Source organism: Urocampus carinirostris, chromosome 10 (assembly GCF_059441175.1).
Source record: "Urocampus carinirostris isolate Australia breed hairy pipefish chromosome 10, RoL_Ucar_1.0, whole genome shotgun sequence".
Lineage (NCBI taxonomy): Eukaryota > Metazoa > Chordata > Actinopteri > Syngnathiformes > Syngnathidae > Urocampus > Urocampus carinirostris.
In genome coordinates this window covers 29,194,309-29,218,683 of record NC_142358.1, presented here as the reverse complement: position 1 = coordinate 29,218,683, position 24,375 = coordinate 29,194,309, and the positions used below count along the sequence as shown (strand labels likewise).

Here is a 24,375-nt window from a genome sequence, read left to right as displayed (position 1 = left end):
GAAAGATAAAGAAAGAGAATAATAAAAGGGAAAAAGAGATAGAAAAAACGAATAGAGCGAAAGCATTCTACGAGAGGATGACGTAGTATGCTGCAAACATAAATAATAATAACGATTCTTGAAATACAAGGCAGGGACTAGACAGAGCCAAAATGTATCTATATGCAGCACAAATCATTTTCTACTTTTTCGATTCTCAGGGCTGCTCCAGAGTTTGTGCTGCAGCAGCTGGATTCACGATTTGTGCAGTATTCCAAACGCGATAGGACGAGACCAGACCGTATATTTGAAATGAGTGACATCTTGTGGACAAGCGGGTATTACACGTGTGTTTCTCTATTCCTGTAATAAAACGGTTCAAAACAAAATTGTGTACAATAGTTGCTGAGCCTACGCAAAAAAAAAAGAAAGAAAACAATACGATTAATAACTTGAGCCATGTATGTTTTTAAAAAGGTTAATAATTGCCCTTCACAATTAACAGTGTCTGGTGTGATACTGAAAAAGTACTTAGTTTATCCCTAGCTACGTCATTTAGACAGCAATTGCAACGAAATCTGCTTAAAAATAGCCACATAGTAAAATAAAGAGAATAAAACATGCACACCAACCTGTGAAAGCGGCAAAGCCTTCATGTCTATTTACTAACACAGCAGAGACATTCCATGTCCATTTTGTCTTTTGAACGCAAACCATTCGAAGAATTCCTTCTCCATTTCTTGGTAATTCCCAAGATGTTGTCTTGATCCCAAGAGCCAAGAAGAGATCCGCAGGTTCAAGAGCGTTCTTCATTCGGGCCCCAGTGCTGTGGAATGCTCTGCCCTCTGAGATTTGATCTGCAACCTTAGTGGAACTGTTTAAATTTAGGCTTGAAACACTTATGTTCTATAGTTTATGAATGACCTAAATTTCGTGTTCACAATATCTGTGTCCTATTTGTTATTGCAACATCTGTTGCAGCCTGGTCATCCTTGGAAGGCGGATTACCTCTCCTGCAGTCCCTTAATTTTCCTCATGTTGAGGTTTTTGAGTTTTCCCTTGCCGTCATGTAGGCTTTGGATCAGGGGATTGTGGAATAATAGTCTGTAGTTTGCAATAAGCGGTGGCAGCCCTTCGAGACTCCTTGAGATTAAGGGATATACAAATAAACATGACTTGAACAGACTTGGCTTTTTTCTCCAGGTATGGTGTATTGCAAGAAAGATTTTACAAATAAAAAGGTCATCATGCTTTTCTTGTCCCTGTATAAGCCACGCCCCGTTCTCATGCGCTACCTACCATTCGCTACTGGTGACAAACAACACAATGAATGTGCACAAAAACTGACCCCTGATTTTAGTATCTCATAGTATAGATATGTATACGGCTTAGATGCGAGGATATACAGAAGGGAGAATATCATAATATTAGTAGGGAGAAATTACTCAATCTCCCAAAGATGCAAGTATATACAGTAGGGAGAATATCATCATATTAGTCGGGAGAAATTACTCAATTTCCTACTCTGTGCTTGAGAAGTCGCCACCGTAACTGTATTCAGTTTTATTTTGTAGGAACATTTAACAATGCCAATCCTTCATTAGAACTGTATTCAGTTTTGTGTCGTAGTCGGATTGAATGTCAAAGAGCTAAAAAACATTGTGATTCAAGAATCTGCTTTTAAAAAGGAGAGAAATAACACGAATGGAGTACGAAAACTTTATGTATAATACGTTAGAGTACTCAATACCATAAAAAGTAATTGTGTTCCTAGATCACGTTCCTTACTAACACATTTCTACCAACACTGAAAATAAAAGTCTTCAAAACATGCCCTTGTACTTCTTCCGATCCTCTTCATTCTTCTCCTCCATACGCATGTCCAACACTGAAAGTTCCCTCTTGACGGCTTTCTTCATGCCTGGATTCAGATCCAAAACCTTGCTAAAGTCCTGCTTGGCCTCGGCCTCGTTCCAGACCTCCACGTGTGCCTTTCCGCGCAGGTAGTAGGCCTTCACCACACCTACGGGGACAACACCAAGCAGTTTTATAGGTGCCATTGTTGCAAATAAATAGCAGCTCCTGGCTAGGAAAAGCCTGAGTCATTTACAGCACAGTGTTATCGAAATGCTGCTGTTTTACGAGGGGTTATTATTGCTCGTGAATCCATATCGTGGGCGAAAGTTAGTTTTAATGACGGATATCAAAACACTGTTATTGCAAATTTAAGAGGGGGAAAGTTTCTTGGAGAACAGTGATAAAGTTTAGACACACAAGTTATTTACAACTTCTCTGGAGTGGTGTTTTTAGAGGGAACGATACCAGTGGGGTAGCAGGGACTCACAGCAAGTGATTTGCATACCTGTCAACCTGTACGTTTTTGCCGTACAAAGTACGTTTATTATGCATTTTAAAACATCTACGACGTACAAGAAAATCTGCACGGGAAAACGCTAATTTGACAATTATGGGTACCATCCGGTAAACACCGACGATCACCAAACGGCAAATCAATCAAGTCAAACCAGTTCGCCGCGGTAGCCTCTATCTCGGTATGTTTTTTTTTTCCGTTGCAACCGAAGTGGCGGTTTGATGCTACTGTGCGCATGAATCTGCAGCCTCGGATTTCATGTGGTAGTTATGTAGTGAAAGGAAGTCCGTCTCTTTTTAAAGAACCGGCTTTTTCAGCTCAACTCATTAAAGAGAGCCGGCTCTCATACGACTCACTTGCTTTGATGCATTATACAGTGGGACCTCGCTACTTCGCGGTTCCACGTTCACGGGTTCAGAGCTTCGCGGGTCTAAAAAGTAATAATAATAAAATATAATAATTTTTTAAAAATAATTTTTATTTTAATTTTTTTTAAGCATCTTTGAAGGGGCGTCGCTACTTCGCGGATTTTCCCTTTTCGCGGGTGGTTTTGGTCCCCATTGACCGCGATAACCCAGGGATTACTGTATTACGAATTATGATGTTGTATAAAGAAGTTAAGAAAAAAAAGGAAGTATAAAAAGCAGAAAATGAAAAAAACAGGTTTGTGGTTATCCCTTTAATCAGTATATTACCAATAATAATTTAATGGAGAAAATGAATTCGTAATTTGAATAAGAAAATGTATTATTCTACTTAATTATATTTGCATGTATTTTTTTCTTTTACGGTGAACGTCCAAGCTACTTCATTTTTGAACCTTTTTTATAATTAAACCTCATTCATGTTGAGCAACTCAGGATCTCACAGCAAAAACACATATACAATATAACATGTTAAACTACATAAATAAACACGTTTGAAAAAAAAATGGTGTAAGATTATTTTGTATTTTGTAAGGGAAAATACAACATTTTGTAAGGGCATGGAGCCGTGGAGGTTGACAGATATGGATTTGATACAAAACTTATCAAGTTTAATCCATTTTAAACATACATTTATTTCGACAAGTCTTGCACACATTTTAGATTATGTCTTAGATAGAAGACTTGAGCTGACCCGCTAGGCTGCCGTGACTTTCCTTGTTTGGCGCCTTCCTATCTATAAGCACTATTGCACACATTAATTAGTTTGAACCAGTTAAGACCATTGGGTCTTACATTGGCACAAGAATAAGGTCCCCATTTCCCTTGCGTGGGTGGGCGGCTAAGACAATATAAGACTAGGCACTATCTCAGATAAGACAGACTTTCTACAGGCCATCCTGAGAAAGGCTCCACAGCATTCATCCATTCATTCATTATCTGCATTGCTTATCCTCAGGAGGGTCGCGGGGTGCTGGAGCCCATCCCAGCCATCCTCGGGTATTGGGCAGGGGACACCCTGAACTGGTTGCCAGCCAGTCAATACAGCAGTGTATTCAAATCTTCTGGCACCCAGTAAATGTAAAATGTTAGTTCTTATTTCCATTCCAGCAAGCATTTGAGATAAAAGAACATGGCTGAAACTATAGTCAGAACAGCAGATATTAAAATATTTTTTATCCAACTATAAATTTGAAGACATTGTGCATTGACTTTTGGCTGCCCAGCCATAAAGTTGCCTGCCCCATTGTTCACAACTTGAAACACAATAAAACAACTAATCGCAAAAAACTATTAGGGATTGATAATCAGAATATATAACAGAACAACACTTTAAAACTAAGTTTATCATAAATCTACTTATAACATTAATTGCATGTATATCACATCACTGTTTTCCATCTGTCATCAGTATGTACCTGTATTTACTCATCTTCATTCATGCAATTTTTGCGTTGCGTCATCTGCGACAAGCCACGTGAACTCCTCTTTCCACGATGCTTTTAATGTACGTTTACGTTTTGTAGCGTCATAGATTTTGTTAGCTTCTTTTGAATCTTTCTTATGGGGCTGAGGTTTTGGCTTGATTCCGAACCACTTATCCCTTTTTCTTGTGTCCTCTGTGCATCTACTTTGGAAAATGATATGCAAATGCACGACCTTATAATGCTCGGGGAAGTCCGGAAGCACGAAGTTATTTGATGCAGGCTTCTGATTGGCTGCCGAGTATGCAAATTGCCAAACGAATCGAAATTCTGAAATTTCCAAACCGAACAAAGATTTCTCAATCGGAATAAGACAAAGGTTTGTTAGAAAAAAAATAGATTTCGTTTTTTTCCTTTTTTTTTCTTTTTCTTGAAATAGTTGTCATTTACCTTGGCGGAGACGTTTTGTAAGTTGTCCACCCGACGTAAAAGATGCACGCCCCGGCATCCGGGCAGACATTATTTCAGACACTGGTATATACTGGAGCCATATCCCGCCTAGTGGGAGGTGGCTAGAGTTAAGAACACACTCACATTCTTGACTCTTTCTGGGAGACTGATACAGGAAGGGGATTCCCGTCCCCGGGCTCAACCGAACTGATGTATCAGTATTGGGAGTCATCAGGTGATCAAACCCCCAAATCCAACCCCTAATGCCCAGTTTCAAGCAGAGAGGCAACGGGTACCAATGTCCCAAGTCTTAGGTAGGCTCCAACCAGCAACCTCCCAGTCTTTGGGTGGGTGCCCTACCCCAAGGCCACTAATCTAGTCAAAATCAGGTGATCACGTAAAAAAAATGTGCTAGGACCCCACCAATGCCAAGACCAAACATATAGCCCTGGTCCTGCTAATCCCAAAGAGTTCAAATAAATTCCAAAACCAAAGTGTGTCGCAGGAGGGGACCGAATGAATGCTGTGATGTTATTAGAGCTTTTATTGGATCAACCTTTTACAGAAACATAAAAAGAATCACTAAAGGGGCTCATAAAAAGGACATTTCACACTGTGTCAACTTCCTCCCAGCTAGTAAAAATCTAGATCAACTCTTATATAACCACAATAGTTTCTCATATTTCAAACGTATGGAATGTGACTGTAGTTTGACAACTACACTTTGGATTACTTTCTATCCTATCGTTTATGGGTTTTAACGCACAAAAATGCACAAAAATTATTCGAGGAATCAACTCCTTGCCCTGAAGAATTCTCGTGCCGGGGTGATGAGGGGGCCCTGTCATGGATGCAGACCCGGAGCTAAGGCTAAGCAGCTGGCGACGTTATAAGTCTTCGGTACCGTCCGTAATCACAGTAAATGTGAACTCTCTACCAAATAAGAACGACGAACTGGCTGTGCTGGTGAAAAATATCCAAGCGTACAGGGAATGCAGTTTGCTGTGTTTTACGGAAACGTAGCTCACGTCTAGCATTCCGGACGCTAACGTGGAGCTACCCGGAGCTACCCGGCTTCAGCGCTGTTAGACAGAGACACAAAAGCCTGCGGGAAGCGGAGAGGATGTGGACTCGCTGTCTACGTGAACACAAGGTGGTGTAACCCTGGGCACAAAGATTTCCATCTGCTGCAGGGACGTCAAACTTTTGGACTAGAGTGTGACGTTACCCACTCCGCTGTTGCTAGACTACAACACAGCACCCCGAGGGCATCCTGTTAATCTGTTAATAAACTACAAAGGATACTGCTGGAAGTGTGAATTTCCCTACGGGGATGAGTAAAGTATCTCTATCTATCTATTGATCTATCTATATCTATACCTATATCTATCTATATCTATCCAAAGGAACTCAATGTTCCATTCTCTAGGAGTGAGTGGTTTTCAACGAACCTGGGTGTTGGTTAATGATGTCGCTGGTGTGTTCAATGACCTCGTAGTACTCCCCCATGCGGAGGAGACACTGGCAGTAGTTGAGCGTTAACGTGTGAGCCATCTTCTCCAGCTTCAGCCAGGGAGCCTCCCACGCTTTTTCCTGCCAAAAAACATGACACATGCTAAGCTCATGTATGACACATGTCTTTAAAAATGCTCTAAAATGCACCGATAAAACACTTCCACTTCTCTCAAATTTAAGAAATACGTGGATATACACTCTTAACATACAACAGTAAAGGACAATAAATAATTTACTCTGTTCCTTTAAAAGAGTCTGGAATAATGGATTTTGTATTAGTCCTGTCAGAGTTAAATCTTGAGAGTTCTAAATGATCTAAAACTATCTTCTTTACCTCTTCGTACCTCAGAGAATTGTTTAAAATAAGGGGATATATAAATGGATTAGCTTAATTAGATAACTAAGTTTGTTTGAAAATAATATTTGAGAGACAGGTACCAAATATTTGTTTAATTTATTGTATCTAATTTATGTTAAATGTGGGCTATTTTGCCAGTCTTGACAATTAAAACATTTAAGGGGCAGTGTGTATTACATAGCACCAAAATTAAAATTGTTATTTATTTAAAAAATAAATATTTTAATTTAAATATAAGTAAGAAATTTGCTTTTTTTTTTTTACATACAATGAGCTTCACCTTGAGGAAGCTGATGTTGGCCATCTTGTTGCTGCGGGTACCACAAAATCAAGACATTTGCAAAAGTCTGGGCAAATAACCATACACGAAAAATGGTGTGGTTTGGTCACTTTGAGTCTCCATAGTTTTTTGTGTTTTTTTACTCATTTTTGGGCACACTACATCATACAGCGACATCTAGTGGTCAGACAATACACACTATCCCAGCATGTCCAGTTACAACCCCTGATCATCGAATTTTTACTGGCCCACTGCCTCTGTCGTAAAATTAATAATATGTGGTCTAGCAGTAATGTTGACCACTGTATAAAATAATTTTGTATTTAAATTAAAACAAACAAAAAAAACACATTCACCAGAAGATGGCAGTAGCCTTTAGGCTACTTCATCCTTGGCCTTCCGTGAGATTTTAGCTCACCCTATTTACGACATGGCAACTGAAAATAAATAAAGGATAGTTGACTGTGAAGGTCGCCGCCTTCCGGACAATTTGAAATTTGAGTATTTTTTTTTCAACAAAATCTAAAACAACTGTGTCTACCTAATTTGCCAAGAGTCTGTGGCTATTTTCAAAGAATATAATATCAAGAGGTACTGCCAGACGAATCATGCTCACTACAAGAAGTTAACTGGAAATGAAAGCTGTGAAAAGGGGAAGCAACTGGAAGCTGTTTTAACACCAGAGGAGCACCTTTTCACGAGACCCTGCGAGTCAAATGAAAATGCTACAAAGGCGAGCTACAAAGGCGAGCTCCAAAGTCTTGACGCTGATCGCCAAGCAGGGAGGGTGAATTATATATATAATTATGTTTAAAAGAAATCAGGTTTTCACCACTAGGAGGCGCTATATGATGCGCTATATGAGGCGCACTGTCCCTATTAAGCCATACAGTCAATTCAAAGTTCAAAGAAGTGTAAAGTGTAAAGTTGTTCGACGCTGACCTTTGTCTGCACGTTTTTCACGCAGATGATGGCCTCCTTGTACTTTAGGGTGGCGTCTTGGAAGCGCCCCTGCTTGAAGAGCTTGTTCCCTTGACCGTGCAGCACCGGCACAACCTTCAGCCTCTCCGCATCGTTCAGAGCCCACGACTCTCTGTTGTACTCACTGGGCTGCAGCACCTGCCTCACAAGCAAACACCGTAAATTCCAGACTATAAGCCGCGGCTTTTGTTTTAAGATTTCGACCCTGCGGCTTATGCAAAGATGCGGCTATTTTAAGCATTTTTTTCTAATGGCCGCCAGGGGCGCCTGACCAGTAAAAGACTTCCCAAAGCGCTTTACAGTGTGCTTCACATTTCCCAATAGCGGCCGTGCAGCCATGTGAGGGTATTGGGGGTATGAGGGGTTCAGTGTCTTACCCAAGGACACTTCGACATGTAACACGGAGGAGCCGGGATTCGAACTCCGATCTCTTGATCCCAAAACGAGCGCTCTACCTCCTGACGGCCCCAGTAAAGTTGGAATATATGTGTCGAGGAAAACGCAGGTTTAATGTAACGTCACACTTTGTGCAGGAATAAAACTACCATGAACATATCCTCATCATGGAAAAAGTGTCAATTGAAAGGGGAGGGATAACCACCATATTGGGAATCATTTTATGATTATGTTTATTTGTAAACGGAATTAATTTGGCAAGAAACGAAGGGATTACAAGAAGCAACATCCATCTCATTAGCTGCACCGCTTATCCTCAGTAGGGTCGCGGGGGTGCTGGAGCCCATCCCAGCAATCATCGGGCAGTGGGCAAGGGACACCCCGAACTGGTTGCCAGCCAATCGCAGGGCACACAGGGACAGACAACTCGCTCGCTCATTCACACCTGGGGACAATTTGGACCGGCCAATCCACCTGAAATGCATGTCTTTGGAATGTGAGGGGAAACCGGAGTGCCCGGAGAAAACCCACAAAAGCACGGGGAGAACATACAAACTCCGCACAGTAAGGCCGGCAGCTGGATTTGAACCCACACAGGAGGTTCCCAAGACCTTAGAACTGTGCCGCACACGTGCTAACCACTGCGCCGCCGTGCTGCCCAGCAGCAACATCCAATGAAGCAGAAATGTGTAAGGCAGATTCCTAATTATCCTGTGTTTTGGAGTAAAGTTGGATTCTATGGATTATCCTTGATGTAACGAACTCATTTTTACAGACATTTAAAGAAGTTGAAGACGGCCAATGGACGTAACTGTCAGGAACACAACGGAAACAGGACCCAATTGCGTTACAGTTCTCACAAGTTTGATTAAAGGAAAGAGGAAGGACGGCCCCCACGATCCGGTGTTCGCGAGGCGCGGGAAGCAAGTCGCTCTCGTACTCGGATTGTGATCCGAACACAGAAGTGGATCTTGTAATTCGTAGAAAACATTTTCGTAGAAAACATATTTTTTTCCTCATCCGTTACTTTATTTATTACCAGAGCCCACACATACATCACTAACCTCCCACCCCCCAACTTCCAATCACTCCATATGCTCCAAATTCCCCATTTCAAATAATTCAAGTCTAGTCAAGTCATATTTATTTGTGACGCCCTTAATCACAAGGACTCTCAAAGGGATACACAGACCACAGATTATTGCAAACTACAGACTATTATGACACCATCCCCTGATCTAAAACCTGCACGACGGCAAGGGAAAACTTAAAAACCTCGACATGAGGAAAATGAAGAAACCCTGAGAAGGGACTGCACATGAGGTAGTCCCCCTTCCAGGATGACCAGGCTGCAATTGATGTTGCATTAACAAACAATACAATTATAAATAAGATGTAGAATAATTAAGGCATAACAATGCCACAAAGAGTTCAAGGAGCCCTTACATGTTTTACCCACTACACTTACAGTATCTACTTTAATCTTACTTTTAGCAAAGATGTTCGTGCAGCAGAACATAGGCAGGAGGAACGGGTTGATAGGAGAGTGACTTAATGTTCGTCACTGCAGTTTTTTGTTAGTGTAGCATGAAATGTAGCTCTTCAAAATCATGGACTAATCGTTATGTTATAGAGTGGACATTTAGCATCCTCCAATTAACACTCTACAATATTTAATTCCAAACACAAGATCAAAACACCACCTGTTTGGCCTCTGGGCCCCCACCTTGATCAGTTCCAGGATGAAGAAGAGCGGCTTGGGCTCCTTCATCAGCTCATCCAGGTCTTCGTACCCCAGACTGTGGTAGGCAAACATGTTCGCCATGCCGCAGGTGCGGACGTGCCAATCCACCGGGTCTTTGCCTTCCGCGATGCGTCTCATGCTCTTGGAGACCAGTGGGTACACGCCAGTGTGCTTTGGAGTGTAAGAGATGGAAAACAGAATTTCAAATTTAGTTCTTGGATCGCTCACCACAGTTGTTGTGCCGGCTCCTCCCATGGGCGTGCCAAGGAAGCCCAACGTGGGCTCCAACACCTCGCCGCGATGTCTGGAAAACTCAAAACAACACCGAGTGTTTCTACGTCATCACGGCCTTGTTCTCAAAACATCGCCTGCCGTCGTCCGTCAGAGTCCTGTTATCAAAATTCCCTAGTCTAAACATTGTGCATTTGGATCAGCGTGACCTGTCATTGAACTACAGCCCAGTCAGTGAATATCTTGCATTAAACTCAATAAATGTAACTTGTATTCAATCGTGTAAAATCCTTTATAGTCAAATGTATAAAATGCTTCACGTGACAGGTTTCCCCAAAGACCTGGGTCAAAGTTGTTGCTATGTCACAGAGTTACGAAATACTATGAATCTTCCGTAGTTAACTACTGTAAGGTTCCTGCTTGCCAATGCCCTCAGAAGGCACAGCAGGACTTATTGCACAACTGGTGATCATTGAAATTCAAGTATTTAAAAGGATTATTTTGAATTAGGCACAGAAGGTGGAGTGTTCCTCCCCACAATCATGCAGAAATGTTTAGAAATATACCCCGCGCCATGGATCTCAACGAATTAATTTTCAAATTAGACAGTTTGACCTCACATCTAGTAGAGCTGTGTCACCAGAGAACGAGAACCAAAAGAATGGCACGTCGTGTTGAAAAACAGACGGTGTTTTTAGTCATTAGCGAATGCTTAGCTCTCATTTCCACTTGGAGTAATTGGACCGTTGCTTACTGTGTCGCAGGGGGACTTCTGACTCTTTAATCCAAATTGCATGCTTTGATTATCAAAACCAGCCTACAGTAAGTTACCTGCTGTCTTGAACAACGTGCGTTCCTTTTTTGTCTTTGCTTCCTTTTTGGTGTGTGATTTCGACTTTTCCTTTCTTGTTTTTCGCCGCATATCTTGCAATTAATATAACTTTGTCCAGATAGATACCCGTTTCGGTGCAGGCTCTCAAAGGCTTCTAGTTTTGATTGGTCTAGGTCCCTGTTACCAGTCGGCTAGCTGGCTTGCCTGCCGTGCTAATTGTTCTTTCTATTGGCTGTGTTCGTGTTTGTTGCTGTGATAGTTTTTTGTCTCTGGCTTGCTGTTATCCTGGATGCTTACTGCATGATTTCGGTCAGCCAGCCTCCTGCTTTGTTTAGCCATTGGTTTTGTTGAAACTAAAAACTATGAAAGTTGGGAGGAAAAAATCAAGTACAGACGCTCCCCTACTTACGAACATTCAACTTACAAAAAACGGTAGATACGATCATTTTTTTGGGGATGTCGAAAAATATCCGGACATTGGTGTAAGTTAGATTTTGTATAGTGTGCACCTTTTTCTGAGTAGAGGACAGTACTGTAGTGCTTCTTCCCGCCCCGAGAGGTCACCCTGCATCCTCACCGAAGAAGAAATCCGGCTTCTATTTCCTGGTTTGTGTGTAATCATAACAAAGTGTACTGTATCTGTATTTGACGTTTTTACTGTTTAATATCTCGTGCATCCGTTCAATATGGTTGGTGTAAAGTGTAAGGAAGAGGTGAGCCATTTCTTTTGAAATGCAAGTGCAATAAGAAAGCTTGATGCGGTTGAGAACATGGTTGGATCGCTTTTTTATCCACTTTTTCCCACAGAGGAGAACCTCTTGAACCGCAGGTCCTAAAAGTAAGTAAAACCTCACTGTATTTATCTTTATAGAGCATATTATTTTATGAAATGTTTATTATTTCATTCTTTCAATCCAAGTTAGTTATACAAGCCTTAAACATACTTATACAAACCTTAAACATACAAAATATAGCACTGAAGCAACCTACGAACAAATTTAACTTACAATCGCCCGAAATCTTGTTTGTAGGTCAGACAACGTCTATAATATTCATTCTTCTCTTCTAGATCTATATTTTTTAGCTGGTAGGTCGGGACCCAAAAGTAGGTCCCAGACCTGTTTTCAGTGAGGGCTTTGCCTTTCCCCCCAAAAAATCAAGTTTATTGAACTCCTTAACTCTAGTGGCAATAATGCCTTGCTTTATATCTTCTTTCTGTTTGGTCAATCGGTGCCATTCCAATTGTGTTTGAGAGGGACCACTTCTCATTTTATTGTGATTTCGTATGTTTTATTTCCCTTTTCTGCTTAAAAAAATGGGTCACAATAAAATTGTTCATAGGGGAAACAGTGAAGAAGGAAATTATAGCAAAATACGAATAAGATGTACAGTATAATGTCATCATTGGAGCCCTGCTGGAAGGTACAGTCAATGGTTTCAAAATGTTATATTTTTAGCTTTTCACCGGTATATTTATCTTTATTATCTACATAATTAAATGATTATCCATGTTTAGGTACATGTTGTATTAATTTTTTGTTTTTATGGGGAAATTTATTTCAGTATGTGGCTATTTTAAGTCGCTTACATGCAAAGTAGGCTCATATAGGGTACTTGAAGTTGTTTGGGTTTTGCTGGTCATTTTGTTTTTTTGGGAGAATAAAAGGTGAATATATATATCTCTTATTTCAAATTGCACAATCTTTCCATCAATATATTTCAAAAGTTAACATTTTTTTCTTTATTGGTACCGCATCTTGTAATTAGGATGGAATTGTGGGTCCGTTAAGAACCACTGATTTAAAATCAATGGCGCCCTTGGGTTAAACACAATGGCTATCTCCATACTTTTCTCGTGCATGTTTAAAGAAAGACTGCCATCTAGAGGATTCAATTAATATCACAAATGCTTGATAAAACCAGACGTTCATCACGATTAACATTTTAATCACCGAATACGTTCAGTGTTGCCAATATTTAACGGTTATATTCATTTAAAATTTGCACAATGACGTCAATAAAGGTCACTACTTTATTGTATGCAGTTTTATCAAGTGATAACTTTTTCCAAGAAGCAATTTCAACCTTAAATGCCGCTTTTAAATGCTAGTACGATTATATATTTTGAAAATCTAAAAATTGTTTTGATCCATTCTGAAATACCATCTTTAATATTTGCCAGCTCTGCAATGCATACTATATATTTAAATTGACCGAATTCTGACGCTATTCCAATGGGTTATACAATTACCCCAAAAAGTTAGGTTCAATGTATAACTCACAAAACAACTCCCTCTAAAAAATGGGTCACTTTACAGGTTATACATTAATTTTGTGTAACGTATTGGACTAAATAACTAAAATGTATGTTTTTTCTGACCCTACTGAATTGGCTTATTCAACTTACTAACCCAAAGGTTTGGGTCAAATGAATAACCCACAAAACAATTCCCCCTGAAAACTAAGTTGTTAATGGGTTATATCAGTGGGTAATAAATTATTTTTTGGGGGATAAGTAAATCAAATGTTTGCTTGGTTTATTTTAAATTCTAATTCAATTATTTACCTAACCCAAAAGATTAGGTAAATAATTGCTATTAATTTATTTTATTTTGTTTTAGGGTCATACAACTTGAGAAATGGTGTTGTATTATTATCATGGTTATTACTTTTGGGTTCGTCAGATATATCCAAAAACGGGAGTCTAATCAGTTACATATAGTCAGGGGAAGTAGCTGTCATCAGGCAAATATAAAATCTAAAAATTAATTTAATGGTTATATGTATTCAGTGATAAAGTTATTTTCATTTAACTCAGAAAAAATTTGAGGCATGCTATTCTCTTGCGTCATGGCAGAGAGGGACAGTGAGACCGAGGACTCAGATTTGGTGCACACCTCAGCCCCATGACTATTGATGATCTATTGACGACTAATTGAATTAGTCATAGTATTGGCAAGCTAACAGCAGGTCAAGTCATAAAGTATTACATGGACTTTTTTCACAACATGTCACGACCAGTACAAGCAGGGGACCCAAATGTGTAACGTTTCACACAATGTTTTATTAAGGGATCGGGGAAGTCAGGGCAATAGGAAAAATACAGCGAACTGGTGCTCGCTGGGCAGGAGGAGCGAGAAACCCTCGCGAACGAAGCACGGTAGAAGAGCAAAACAAGGTGAGGAGCCGGGACGGGAGAACGGAGCGTGGTCGGAGATTGGAAGAAGTCGGGCAGCCGGGACGCGAGACAGAGCGTGGTCGGAGATCGGAACAAGTCGGGCAGCCGGGACGAGCAGGAAGCCAGGGTTTGGGGATCGATACAGGAAACTGAATCAGGCAGGATACAGGTAGCCGGGACAGGAGAACGTAGCTTTGATCACGGGTCGATACAGGAAACCGAATCAGGAATGATACAACTAGCTAGGATAGAAGAACAAAGTGTGGATCGGGGATCGATACAGGAAACGGAATCAGGCAGGTACGGGTAACGGGGACAGGAGAACGGAGCTTGGATCGGGGATCGATACAAGAAACAGAATCAGGCAGGATACGAGTAGCCGCCACAGGAGAACGGAGCTTGGATCCGGGATCAAAACAGGAAACAGGTCGGGATCAAAACGGGAGCCAGAGACAAAAGTGCTTGCCTTGCATGTGCTGAGGTTCACTGACTGACTGACCAGGAGTGAACGCAAATCACGTGCTTAAATAGGAGGAGGACTAGGGAACGAGTGGCAGCTGAGGCTGAAAGAGTGAGCGCAGGTGAGGGCAATTGTCAAATCATGACACAACAGAGGATTACCTATCTATTAATGCATTGATACATGCTGGATGTCTGCAGATGCAAAGTGAGGCACACAATTCTCTTGCCTCATGGCACAGGGCGACAGTGAGACCAAGGTATCAGATTTAGCACACACTTCAGTCCCAAACAGAATTTGTGATAGTATTTGCAAGCTAACAGCAAGTAAAACCATTCACTGCTGTGTGAACTTCTTTTCAAAATGGAAGATTACCCATCTAAAGACTTAATCTATTAGTTAAGGTAAGATAATAAAACATTTTATTACATGCTAGAGTTTATATATTGCTTTCTTGCTCTGCCGTTTAAATGATATACGATATAGGTTCCTTCATTTGTACCGTGAAACTGACTGCGCCAATAAGTCATGAATTTGGGCTGGTCCTTTTGGGTTATGTTCGACCCAAATTGATTTCCTCCTATTTCACATTGAAATGTAGTATGTGCGTTGTGTCTGTCCGTGAAAGGCGCTAAACTCTTGAGCCTCTTCACATCTGATCAGAACCGAGGAATGGCAGTAATGCTGAGACGGCAGGAATCTGAGCCGATTAGGCAAAAGTGAGACTGCTGCAGATTAATGACAGTGTGCCTCCACCCATATAACTCGTATGCAGACAGTAAACATCTCGCATGATCACTATATGCCCCACCCAAAATTTTACAAAGACCGGACCATTTTGTCTTTAATGGTAGGGGATGTGGACTGGAAATGATCATTTGGATAAACATACCTCATTCATTCATCATTAAAGACAATATTGAATGGATAATAACGCAACATAATGTCCTAGGTTGAAAGATTTTTATATTTCTTTACAAATGATCTGTTAGGGTCCAGCACTCCACTGTCTTCCTGAAAGCCCATGTGAATAGACAGACTGAAGGATCCCTTCTCCCTTCACCAGTTAAGAATCCAGTATATAATGACAGTGCCAACAGAAGAAGCTGTTGGATCATTGCTTTTCATTTCCCTGCATGCGTTTGGTTCCCGACCCCTTGACTGACTCAGGAATGTCTGTACCTGGGTATTTTCTGCCTACTTTGTCATTTTATTCATAATTTTCTCCCCTCCCATGTGAGACACTCTTTTAATTATTTTTTTCACCCTCTAATATACAGACGCTGCTCTACTTCCAACGATCATTCGTAAGTTTAATTTGTTTGTAAGTTGCTTCAGTGTTATATCTTGTATTTTTAAGATTTATATAAGTATGTTTGAAGCTTGTATAAGTAACCTGTATTGTTTTGTACTAAAAAATAAACATTTCATAAAACATTATGCTCTATAAAGATGAACAAGGTGAAGTTTATCTTACTTGTGGAAGATGGGCTTCAAGAGTAAGGCAACTTCATCCTCCGTGGTAGAAAGTAGCTATAAAAAAGCAATCCAACCATTTTTTCAACCACATCAAGCTTTCTTATTCCACTCCTATTTCAAATTAAACGGCTCTCCTCTTCTTTACACTTTACAACAACCATATTGAATGGATGCACGAGATATCAAACAATAAAAACGTTCTTAGCGCGCTGGAAATACAGTATAGTGTGTTTACACACGAACTAGGGAGAGGAAGCCAGATTTCTTCTTCGGGCTGGATGCTGGGTAAGTGGCGGAAAGAAGCACTACAATAATGTCCGGTACTCCGTAAAAGGTGCACACAATATAAAATCTAACAGCAATGTCCAGATATTTTTTAACATCCCCAAAAAATTGTTCGTATCTATCGTTTTCCTAAATCGAATGGCCAAAACTAGGGCAGCGTCTGTACTTGACACTTTGCTGTGTGTCAGCGCCTGGGTACTTCTTTGGAAAAGACAACAAAATGTTTAATGCCAATGCTATTCCCTATACATAGATAGACAATTAGGGTCCTGGATAGCACGGGAAAAGGCTTTAGGCTGTATATCATCATTGCACTATTTTTATGGTACCACGTTGAACAATATTGTTTTGGCTGAACTCTTTCCCATAATGCTCCATTACAACATGGCACCATGAGTAAAAACAATTTAATGACCAGTTAAAATGTCATCCACTAGGTTTCAGTGTTCTCACTGCTGAGATTTCCGATGTATCCAATGCTTAGGCAAAGGTACCACATTGTACCTCGTAGGTGGAACTCTTTCCCATAATGCTTTATTACAGCATGGCATCGTAAAAATAGTGTGACAAGATAAAATGAAGTGCCTTTTGCTTTGTCATCTAAAATCCTGGGAGCCTTGTAGGTTTGATTCACCGCCGCAATCTGAGTTTTATTTCCATAGCATCCAATGGTGAGCAAACAATGTCAGTGATATACTACTGTTAAACTTCAGTGCACCCAAACTTTGTGTGTATTTTTGAGGCAGTTATTTTTTCGGTACCAAACGATCTACAGCTCGGTTCCGGTACGTGGCCCTGTGGTTGCTCACCAATGCCCTATGAGATTAATTAAAAGGAAGGGCTGACAAGAGGACTTTTAGAACAGGTTGGAATTTTTTATCTGAGGTCTGGGCTCTCCCCTGTTTTCCTTGCAAGTTCAAAACCCATTGATGTCTTGTCTCCCCTTTTTGAGTGTTTGGTTGGTTGGATCCCTTAACCACTAGGGTCGTATGGGGCACCATTTCCTGTGGTGTGTCTCGGGCATGTAGATCCTACTAAACTTTAATCTTCCATCGACTGCCTTGTACTTGTACTCACAACAGTGTCACACCAGAACTCGGCCACCTCTCCGATCCTCATGGAGGCCAGCAGGGTCTCCCAGACGTCCAGTTTGAACATGTTGCCGATCACAATCTCCATGGGCGTGCCGACCACCTTGCTATCGTCGATCACCGTGCGCTCGGTGTCACACAGCGTGGTCCGGAAGTCAAAGGTTACCTGATATTCACGTAACGTAAGTTGCTTTCGGACTCATTTGTTACATCACGTATGAACATAGTTATTTAACAGGCCAGCAAACAGTTGTGTAACCGGCAAGTGAAAGCACACTGCCAAGTTATTTGTGTTGTGCAAGAAAAGCCTTGCTCATACTTTGGAGAACTCCTGTACACGCATGTATTTTGAACCGACAACGACGTCAGTAGTGACTCAAAAGAAGGAAAATTTTCACTTTGTTCCAATTTTGATACCGATCCGATGCAAGTAAATACACGGTGTTTAATTGCTGTTAAAAATGTCGGAGAAAAATGTTAAAACGTCACGAAATAGTGAATATGCTTAATTGCTGTTGAGATTGTCGAGAAAAATTGTTCAAACCTCACATTGTTTATTTGCTAAAAAAAACCCCAAAACAAACCAAGAAGTATTTAATTGCTGTTAAAAGTGTAGATAAAAACTCATATTGTTGGGATATGATATAATGAAATTGTGTGTTTAATTGCTGTTAGAAATGTCGAAAAAATTGTTAAAACGTCATATTAACGAGCTGCCTTTTCCAGCAGCTGCCCTATTGTTTTATTGTCTGCTCCTATCTTCGGTGTTTTTTCTTTCCGTTTTGACAACTACACTATGGATTACTTCTATCCTATGGACATGGGTTTTAACGCACAAGAAATGCGTGTATTCAAGGAATTTCAACTCCTTGCCCTGAAAAATTCTCGTGCCGGCGTGATGAAGGGGCTAGACCTAAGATTTATGGCCCGAGCCCGAACCCGAACCCGAACCCGAGGCAATTTCGGGCCGGGTCGGGCCTGAAATGTCAGTCATACGGTCGGGTCGGGTCGGGTTCGGTCCTGCTTTTTTTTTTTTTTTTTTTTTTTTTTTTTTTTAAATTAATTAATAATTATAAATATATGTTCATTAGAAATATATACTTAAACTATGTATGGATACTAGACCAAGGAATACTTGTTATAAAATAAATAATTTGGATAAAACGGAGAAGGAGCTGTAATTGCTATTTAACGGAGCCAGAGCATGCTCTGTGCACGTGACGTGAATGCTGTCCTTGTAGTGGGTTGTACATAATTCACCCACGGAACCATTGTTTAGTTAGCGAGTTCCTAGGGGGACTCTTAATTCGGCCGGTTCTAGCGACTCCCGTGTTTGTTTTGTAATTGCAAGTTTACATGTCATTAAAGCAGCTCCCGTTAGCACCTTTGTTTGGCACTCCGCCTACGACTCCCGTCTCTGCTCGCTACATCCTCTTAATAATCTTCCCCTCCGCAAATTCGCATGATTTTGGCCTGGTATCCCCGATATGGAGTCGAACCAACAAGAAGTGAAAGATGAACTAAAGAGAGGAGAACTGACAAGGAAAACACACTCTGGTAAGAGTGAACTGTGGAGCACTTTCAAATTGATTGTCGAAAATGATACAGACACTTGCGTTGGCTTCGCTGTGTGTCAATTTGACACTCAGCGAAGCCAACGCTAGAATCTTAATAATATAAGGACGTACTGCTGCTGTGGATTATGGCCCAATGATCAAGTCGTCAAAATGACGGACGCTCTTAAATGTTTACGCCGCCTCTAAAAAAAAACCCGTCAATGACAGATTGTCGCTTAATGTAACATCTGCAGTGCAGACACAGAAATATAAAAGATGTAAATGTTTATACAGTTTTATTTAACTTAGGCCTAGATGTTGTAACAAAAGGCAGAGTTTAATTTGTTATCATAAATCACCCCTCCTTATAAATAAAATATGTAATTTCGGGCTCCCCTCGGGCCGGGCCAGCAAATCCAGTTAATTAGTCGGGCTCGGCCCGGGTCGGGTTTAATACCCCTCGGGCCTGCGTCGGGCTCGGGTGCTTTTTTTTGGCCCGATCTTACCTCTAGAAGGGGCCTATCGTGGAAGAAAAGCCGGAGCTAGCGAAGCGGCTAGCGGCGTATAAGTCTTCGGTACCATCCGTAATCATGGTAAATGCGAACTCACGACCAAATAAGATCATCGAGTGCTGGTGGAAAACATCGAAGCGCACAGGGAGCGCAGTTGCTGTGTTTTGCGGAAACGTGGCTCACGTTTAGCATTCAGGACGCTAACGTGTAGCCACCCCGAGCTACCCGGAGCAATCCGGCTTCAACGCCGCTAAACAGAGACACGAAAGCCGGGGGAATTGGAGAGGAGGCGGACTTGCTAACACGAGGTGGTGTATCCCTGGATTTTCACAAAGAAAAGTTTTCCATCTGCCGCAGGGATGTCGAATTTTTGGACTGGCGTGACATCATCCACTTCGCTACAAGCACCCCTAGGGCATCATGTTCATCTGTTAATAAACAACGGGGTAGACTGCTGGAAGTGTGAATTTCCCTACGGGGATGAATAAAGTATCTATCTATCTATCTATCTATTGTCAGATATAACAAAATTGTGAATATGCTTAATTGCTGTTAAGATTGTCGAGGAAAATTGTTCAAACCTCACATTGTTTATTTGCTGTTAATAGTGACAATAAAATTGTCCAAACCATCATTTAATACTGATACTTTGCTTTGAGATTTAATAATCATTGAACGTTTTAACCCTCACCCCCTTGAGTTAGTTTATAATTATAAAAAACAGAGGTGGGTAGTACATTTTTAGGTTTGTGTTTGTGTAAATTAGTGGTGTTGTTACAGTAGCAGACTACTTAACCACACAAAATACACCCGGCGATGTCCTTTACTGTAGCTGAGAAAATAATTTTACACCGCGCTGCGCTTCCTGTTTGCTTCTGTAATTTTTAGCTTCTGGTAGGGGTGCATACATAAATTTGGCCCTCTCTTCTGCCTGGCAGGTGGGATCATGCAGGGAGAGGTGAAGTGTGCCTATCAGTCACACACTCAGCCATACACTCAAGAGGCCGACAAGGCTAGGTGAGAGAGAGAAGCCAACTACATTGAGAAGCGGCGGTTTGTGAAAATTAGTGGAGTAGGAAGTATCACTCCCAGGACAATTGTATTGATCCAATTCAAGTACTTGCTCAGTATCAATAATATTTGGATCGATCCGCCCACTGCCAACTTCTAATATTTTGTAACAGTTCTATTCATGCCACAGGCTGGATTAAAAATCCTGATGGGCCATACCTGACGGCCCATTGTGCACATCTGGTTAGCTGCTCCTCTTGCACATCTGTTCTCCTCTGCACTATCGTACTACAGTGTTATTGTTACTGTACAGTGACTTGTTTACCTGACTGCCCGTTTAGCATATCTGGTTAGCTGCTCCTCTTGCACTCTTTGCACTACTGTATAATACTATACATAGCTATAAATTATTTAGCATATTATCAGTACTTCAATACTCTAACTCAGTACAACATTTATTTATATCTGTACATTCAAGAAAACTGTGCGGGTCAGATGTATTGACATTTCGTTTTGTATACACGTGTACAAGAATGACATTAAAGTATATCTGAATCTGAATCTGAATGTGGCCTGCGAGCTGTAGTTTTCCTATCCCTGCTCTTAATAATAGATGAAGTGGCAGTGATCAGGACATGGAGTCTTTGCAAAGATTACAACATAGTACAGTCCATCAGATTTAATATCCAGCGGATTTCAAACATTACATGAAACTTTGCATAATATGCATAGTAAAAAAATAGCTTTATTGCTAATATTCTAAATATATTAATTATGTTGTCTGCTAAATTATTTTTAGTAGTTTCAATTCTAAAACAATATTTCACAAGAGGGTCTAAATCAAATAACAGTGAAATAAAATGAAATAAATTTAATATACAGTGGAACCTCGGTTTTCGAACGCCTCTCAGTTCGAACAAATCGGTTTTCGACCCAAAATTTCGAGAAATTCTTGCTTCGCTTTTCGTTCAAAAAATCGGAGTTCGAACGCCGGTACGCTAGGAGCGTACGGGTGTAGATGGCCCCCACCCCTCGTGAAGAACTGTTGTCACGTGACCGCGCACTTCTTTTTGCTTTCGTTTTTACACATCGGTGAACGGAGTGTTTTAACCCCTAATTATGGCTCGGAAGAAGTTCGATGCAAGCAGCAAAGTTGCTACAGGTGAAAAAAGAAGAGTAGTGCGTACAACTATTGCATTTAAGAAAGAAATAATGGCAAAATATGAAGAAGATATGCGAGTTTCCCTTTTTTTCGAGGGAATAGAGCATGGCTTCTGCAGACCACCACAAAGGTAAGAAATCCTATTCATAAATCTTTTCTTTATCCTTTAACCGCTCACCACTTGTTGTAATGACGTGTAAACGACCTGATTTTTTTTATTTTTACACGTTCATGTTAGCGTAATCTTTCGTACGGAAGATTACGATAACGCGAACGTACGATTAGCCTGGGTTAGCTTCATGTTTACGTTCATGGTAAGCCTTCAAGGATTTGGAACGGATTAAAATGATTTTACATTACTTTTAATGGCAAAAACGATTTTCGGTGATCGACCAAATCGGTTTTCGAACAGGGTTCTGGAACGGATTATGGTCGAGAACCGAGGTTCCACTGTATTGCGGTAAATTAAAAGGCATCGTTCTTGTACTCTGTCGCTCTCTGCTGGCTCACATATGAAATGCAGCAGTCACTTGCCAATTTGTGCTTGCTTTTGCAAACTAAAAACAGATTTCCTGACATAAGAGCACAATACTTAAGTGATCAACTTCCTCAAGAATGTAAAGAAATAAAAAACGATATCCAACATGCATGACATGAAAGAGACACAACCCCAGCTGGCCAAGTATTATAAAATCAAGGAATAAACTCAACCTTAGCTCCGGTGATGAATTTGGGGATATCTCCTGTGCCGCCATGAAGGATTTTCTTCTTGATCCCCTCCATGCCCAGCAGAAGTGCATCTTGCAAATCGGACATGTTTCCTTACTTTATGAGTCGAGATCTTTGTCACCGTCTGTGTTATTCATTTGTTTGTAATAAGCGAGATCCCAAGTGTGTAAAGAACATCATTGCAGGAGGATTAGTTGGGGCAGGGATAATGGGATTGCGTACCCGTCATAAGCACAGGCTGTCAGCTTGGGGAAGCTTCTAGAAAGAAAATAATGCTCAGGCTTATATACAGTGGAACCTCGGTTTTCGAATGCCTCTCAGTTCGAACAAATCGGTGTCCGACCAAAAATTTCGAGAAATTCTTGCTTCGCTGTTCGGTCAAAAAAATCGGAGTTCGAACGCCGGTAATGCGTGAGTGCGTACGCTAGGGTGCGATGCTGAGCGGCGTACGGGTGTTTTAGCCCCTTATTATGCCTCTGAAGAAAGTCAGTGCAAGCAGCACAGTTGCTACAGGTGAAAAAAGAAAAGTAGCGCGTACAACTATTGCATTTAAGAAAGAAATAATAGCCAAATATGAAGGAGGTGTGCGAGCGCCTTCTGCTGACCACCACAAAGGTAAGAAATCCTATTCATAAGATTACGATAACGCGAACGTACGATTAGCCTAGGTTAGCTTTAAGTTTACGTTAAACATTCAGGGTGTTGGAACGGAGCCCAACATTGAGGGTGTTGGAACGGAGCCCCCTTTCCAATGAACCGCTCACCACTTGTTGTGGAGACCAGGGTGCTAAATGACTTGTAAACGACCTAATTTTTTTATTTTTACACGTTCATGTTAGCGTCATCTTTCGTACGGAAGATTACGAAAACGCGGACGTACGATTAGCCTGGGTTAGCTTTATGTTTACGTTAAACATTCAAGGTAAACTTTCAGGGTGTTGGAACGGATTAAAACGATTTACATTATTTTTAATGGGAAAAATGATTTCGGTGATCGGACAAATCGGTTTTCGAACAGGGTTCTGGAACGGATTATGGTCGAGAACCAAGGTTCCACTGTAATGACTTTGTCTCAGTGAAGTTTGTGCACAGTATATAATTTGGATTTTCCAGTGGCCTGCGGTATGGCACAGTCAGATTTACAAACGTGCGACATGAGTCCAGTGCAAAAAAAGCAAAGGTGAATAAGAGTTAAGCAACACTATATAAACAGATAATCTACCTATATACTGAAGCCATACCCCCCCTAGTGGGAGGTGGCTAGAGTCAAAAACATTCTTACATTCATCAAAAATGTATTCCCCTTCTCTCTTCCCAACCTGACACCGAACATTAAGCCCACAGCACAACTAGGGGTGAGTTGCTCTGCCAGGCAACCCTTCATCAGCAGAGAAGCCAGACAGCATACACTGGTTTACCCTCTCCGCATCATATACGTCGCTCTTACTTATTCTTTACTATCTTTCGCCATTCACATCTATCCTCAGCAGACACTCTTGCATCCGTTAAATTAACCCACCTTAAATCCAAAGCGTGTTTCACCCCATCCATCCAACCATATTTGGGCCTTCTTCTTATTCTACTCTTTTAGTCAAACCGCCTTCATCCTTTCTTTCCATATGTCCAAACCATCTCAGATCAACCTTCTCAGCAAGATGTCTCACCACACCAGTTCTTCACCTCACTTCCTCATTCCTTAACCTATGATAATAATAAAAAAAAAGTCAGCGAGAGAGATGCTCAGCCCTACCCCAACATACCGACCTGGCCCATAATTGTCGGGCTCGGGCTTCAGAACCTACTCCTAGGCTGAAAGTGGTGTACAAAACATTTTCCCATTTGTGAAAGGCTTGATCACTTCAGAATTGTAAAAAATTTTGCTATCAAATCAAAACAATATACTGGATACTCTTGTTCATCATCTCT

General features: G+C 40.9%; 1 protein-coding gene across 1 annotated transcript; it reads right to left on the bottom strand.

Moving 5' to 3' along the window:
• Nucleotides 1–1,499: 1,499 nt before the first annotated feature.
• aipl1 (AIP like 1 HSP90 co-chaperone) lies at nt 1,500–22,631 on the bottom strand. The gene is made up of 6 exons (XM_088346267.1): nt 22,432–22,631; nt 17,466–17,645; nt 9,906–10,094; nt 7,745–7,921; nt 6,101–6,242; nt 1,500–2,002 (listed from the first exon to the last, which is right to left on the bottom strand). The coding sequence occupies exons 1-6, from the start codon at nt 22,534–22,536 to the stop codon at nt 1,803–1,805; spliced, it is 993 nt and encodes a 330-aa protein (XP_088202393.1). The 5' UTR covers nt 22,537–22,631; the 3' UTR covers nt 1,500–1,802.
• Nucleotides 22,632–24,375: the final 1,744 nt, after the last annotated feature.

What these genes read in the sequence shown, in the direction of transcription:
- aipl1 (XM_088346267.1), bottom strand. Translation starts at nt 22,536, where the DNA reads ATGTCCGATTTGCAAGATGCACTTCTGCTGGGCATGGAGGGGATCAAG. An exon ending in AATTCATCACCGGAGCTAAG is followed by an intron (nt 17,646 to 22,431) that starts GTTGAGTTTATT and finishes CGTGAATATCAG; the next exon opens with GTAACCTTTGACTTCCGGAC. An exon ending in TGAAAAACGTGCAGACAAAG is followed by an intron (nt 6,243 to 7,744) that starts GTCAGCGTCGAA and finishes GTTTTTTGGCAG; the next exon opens with GAAAAAGCGTGGGAGGCTCC.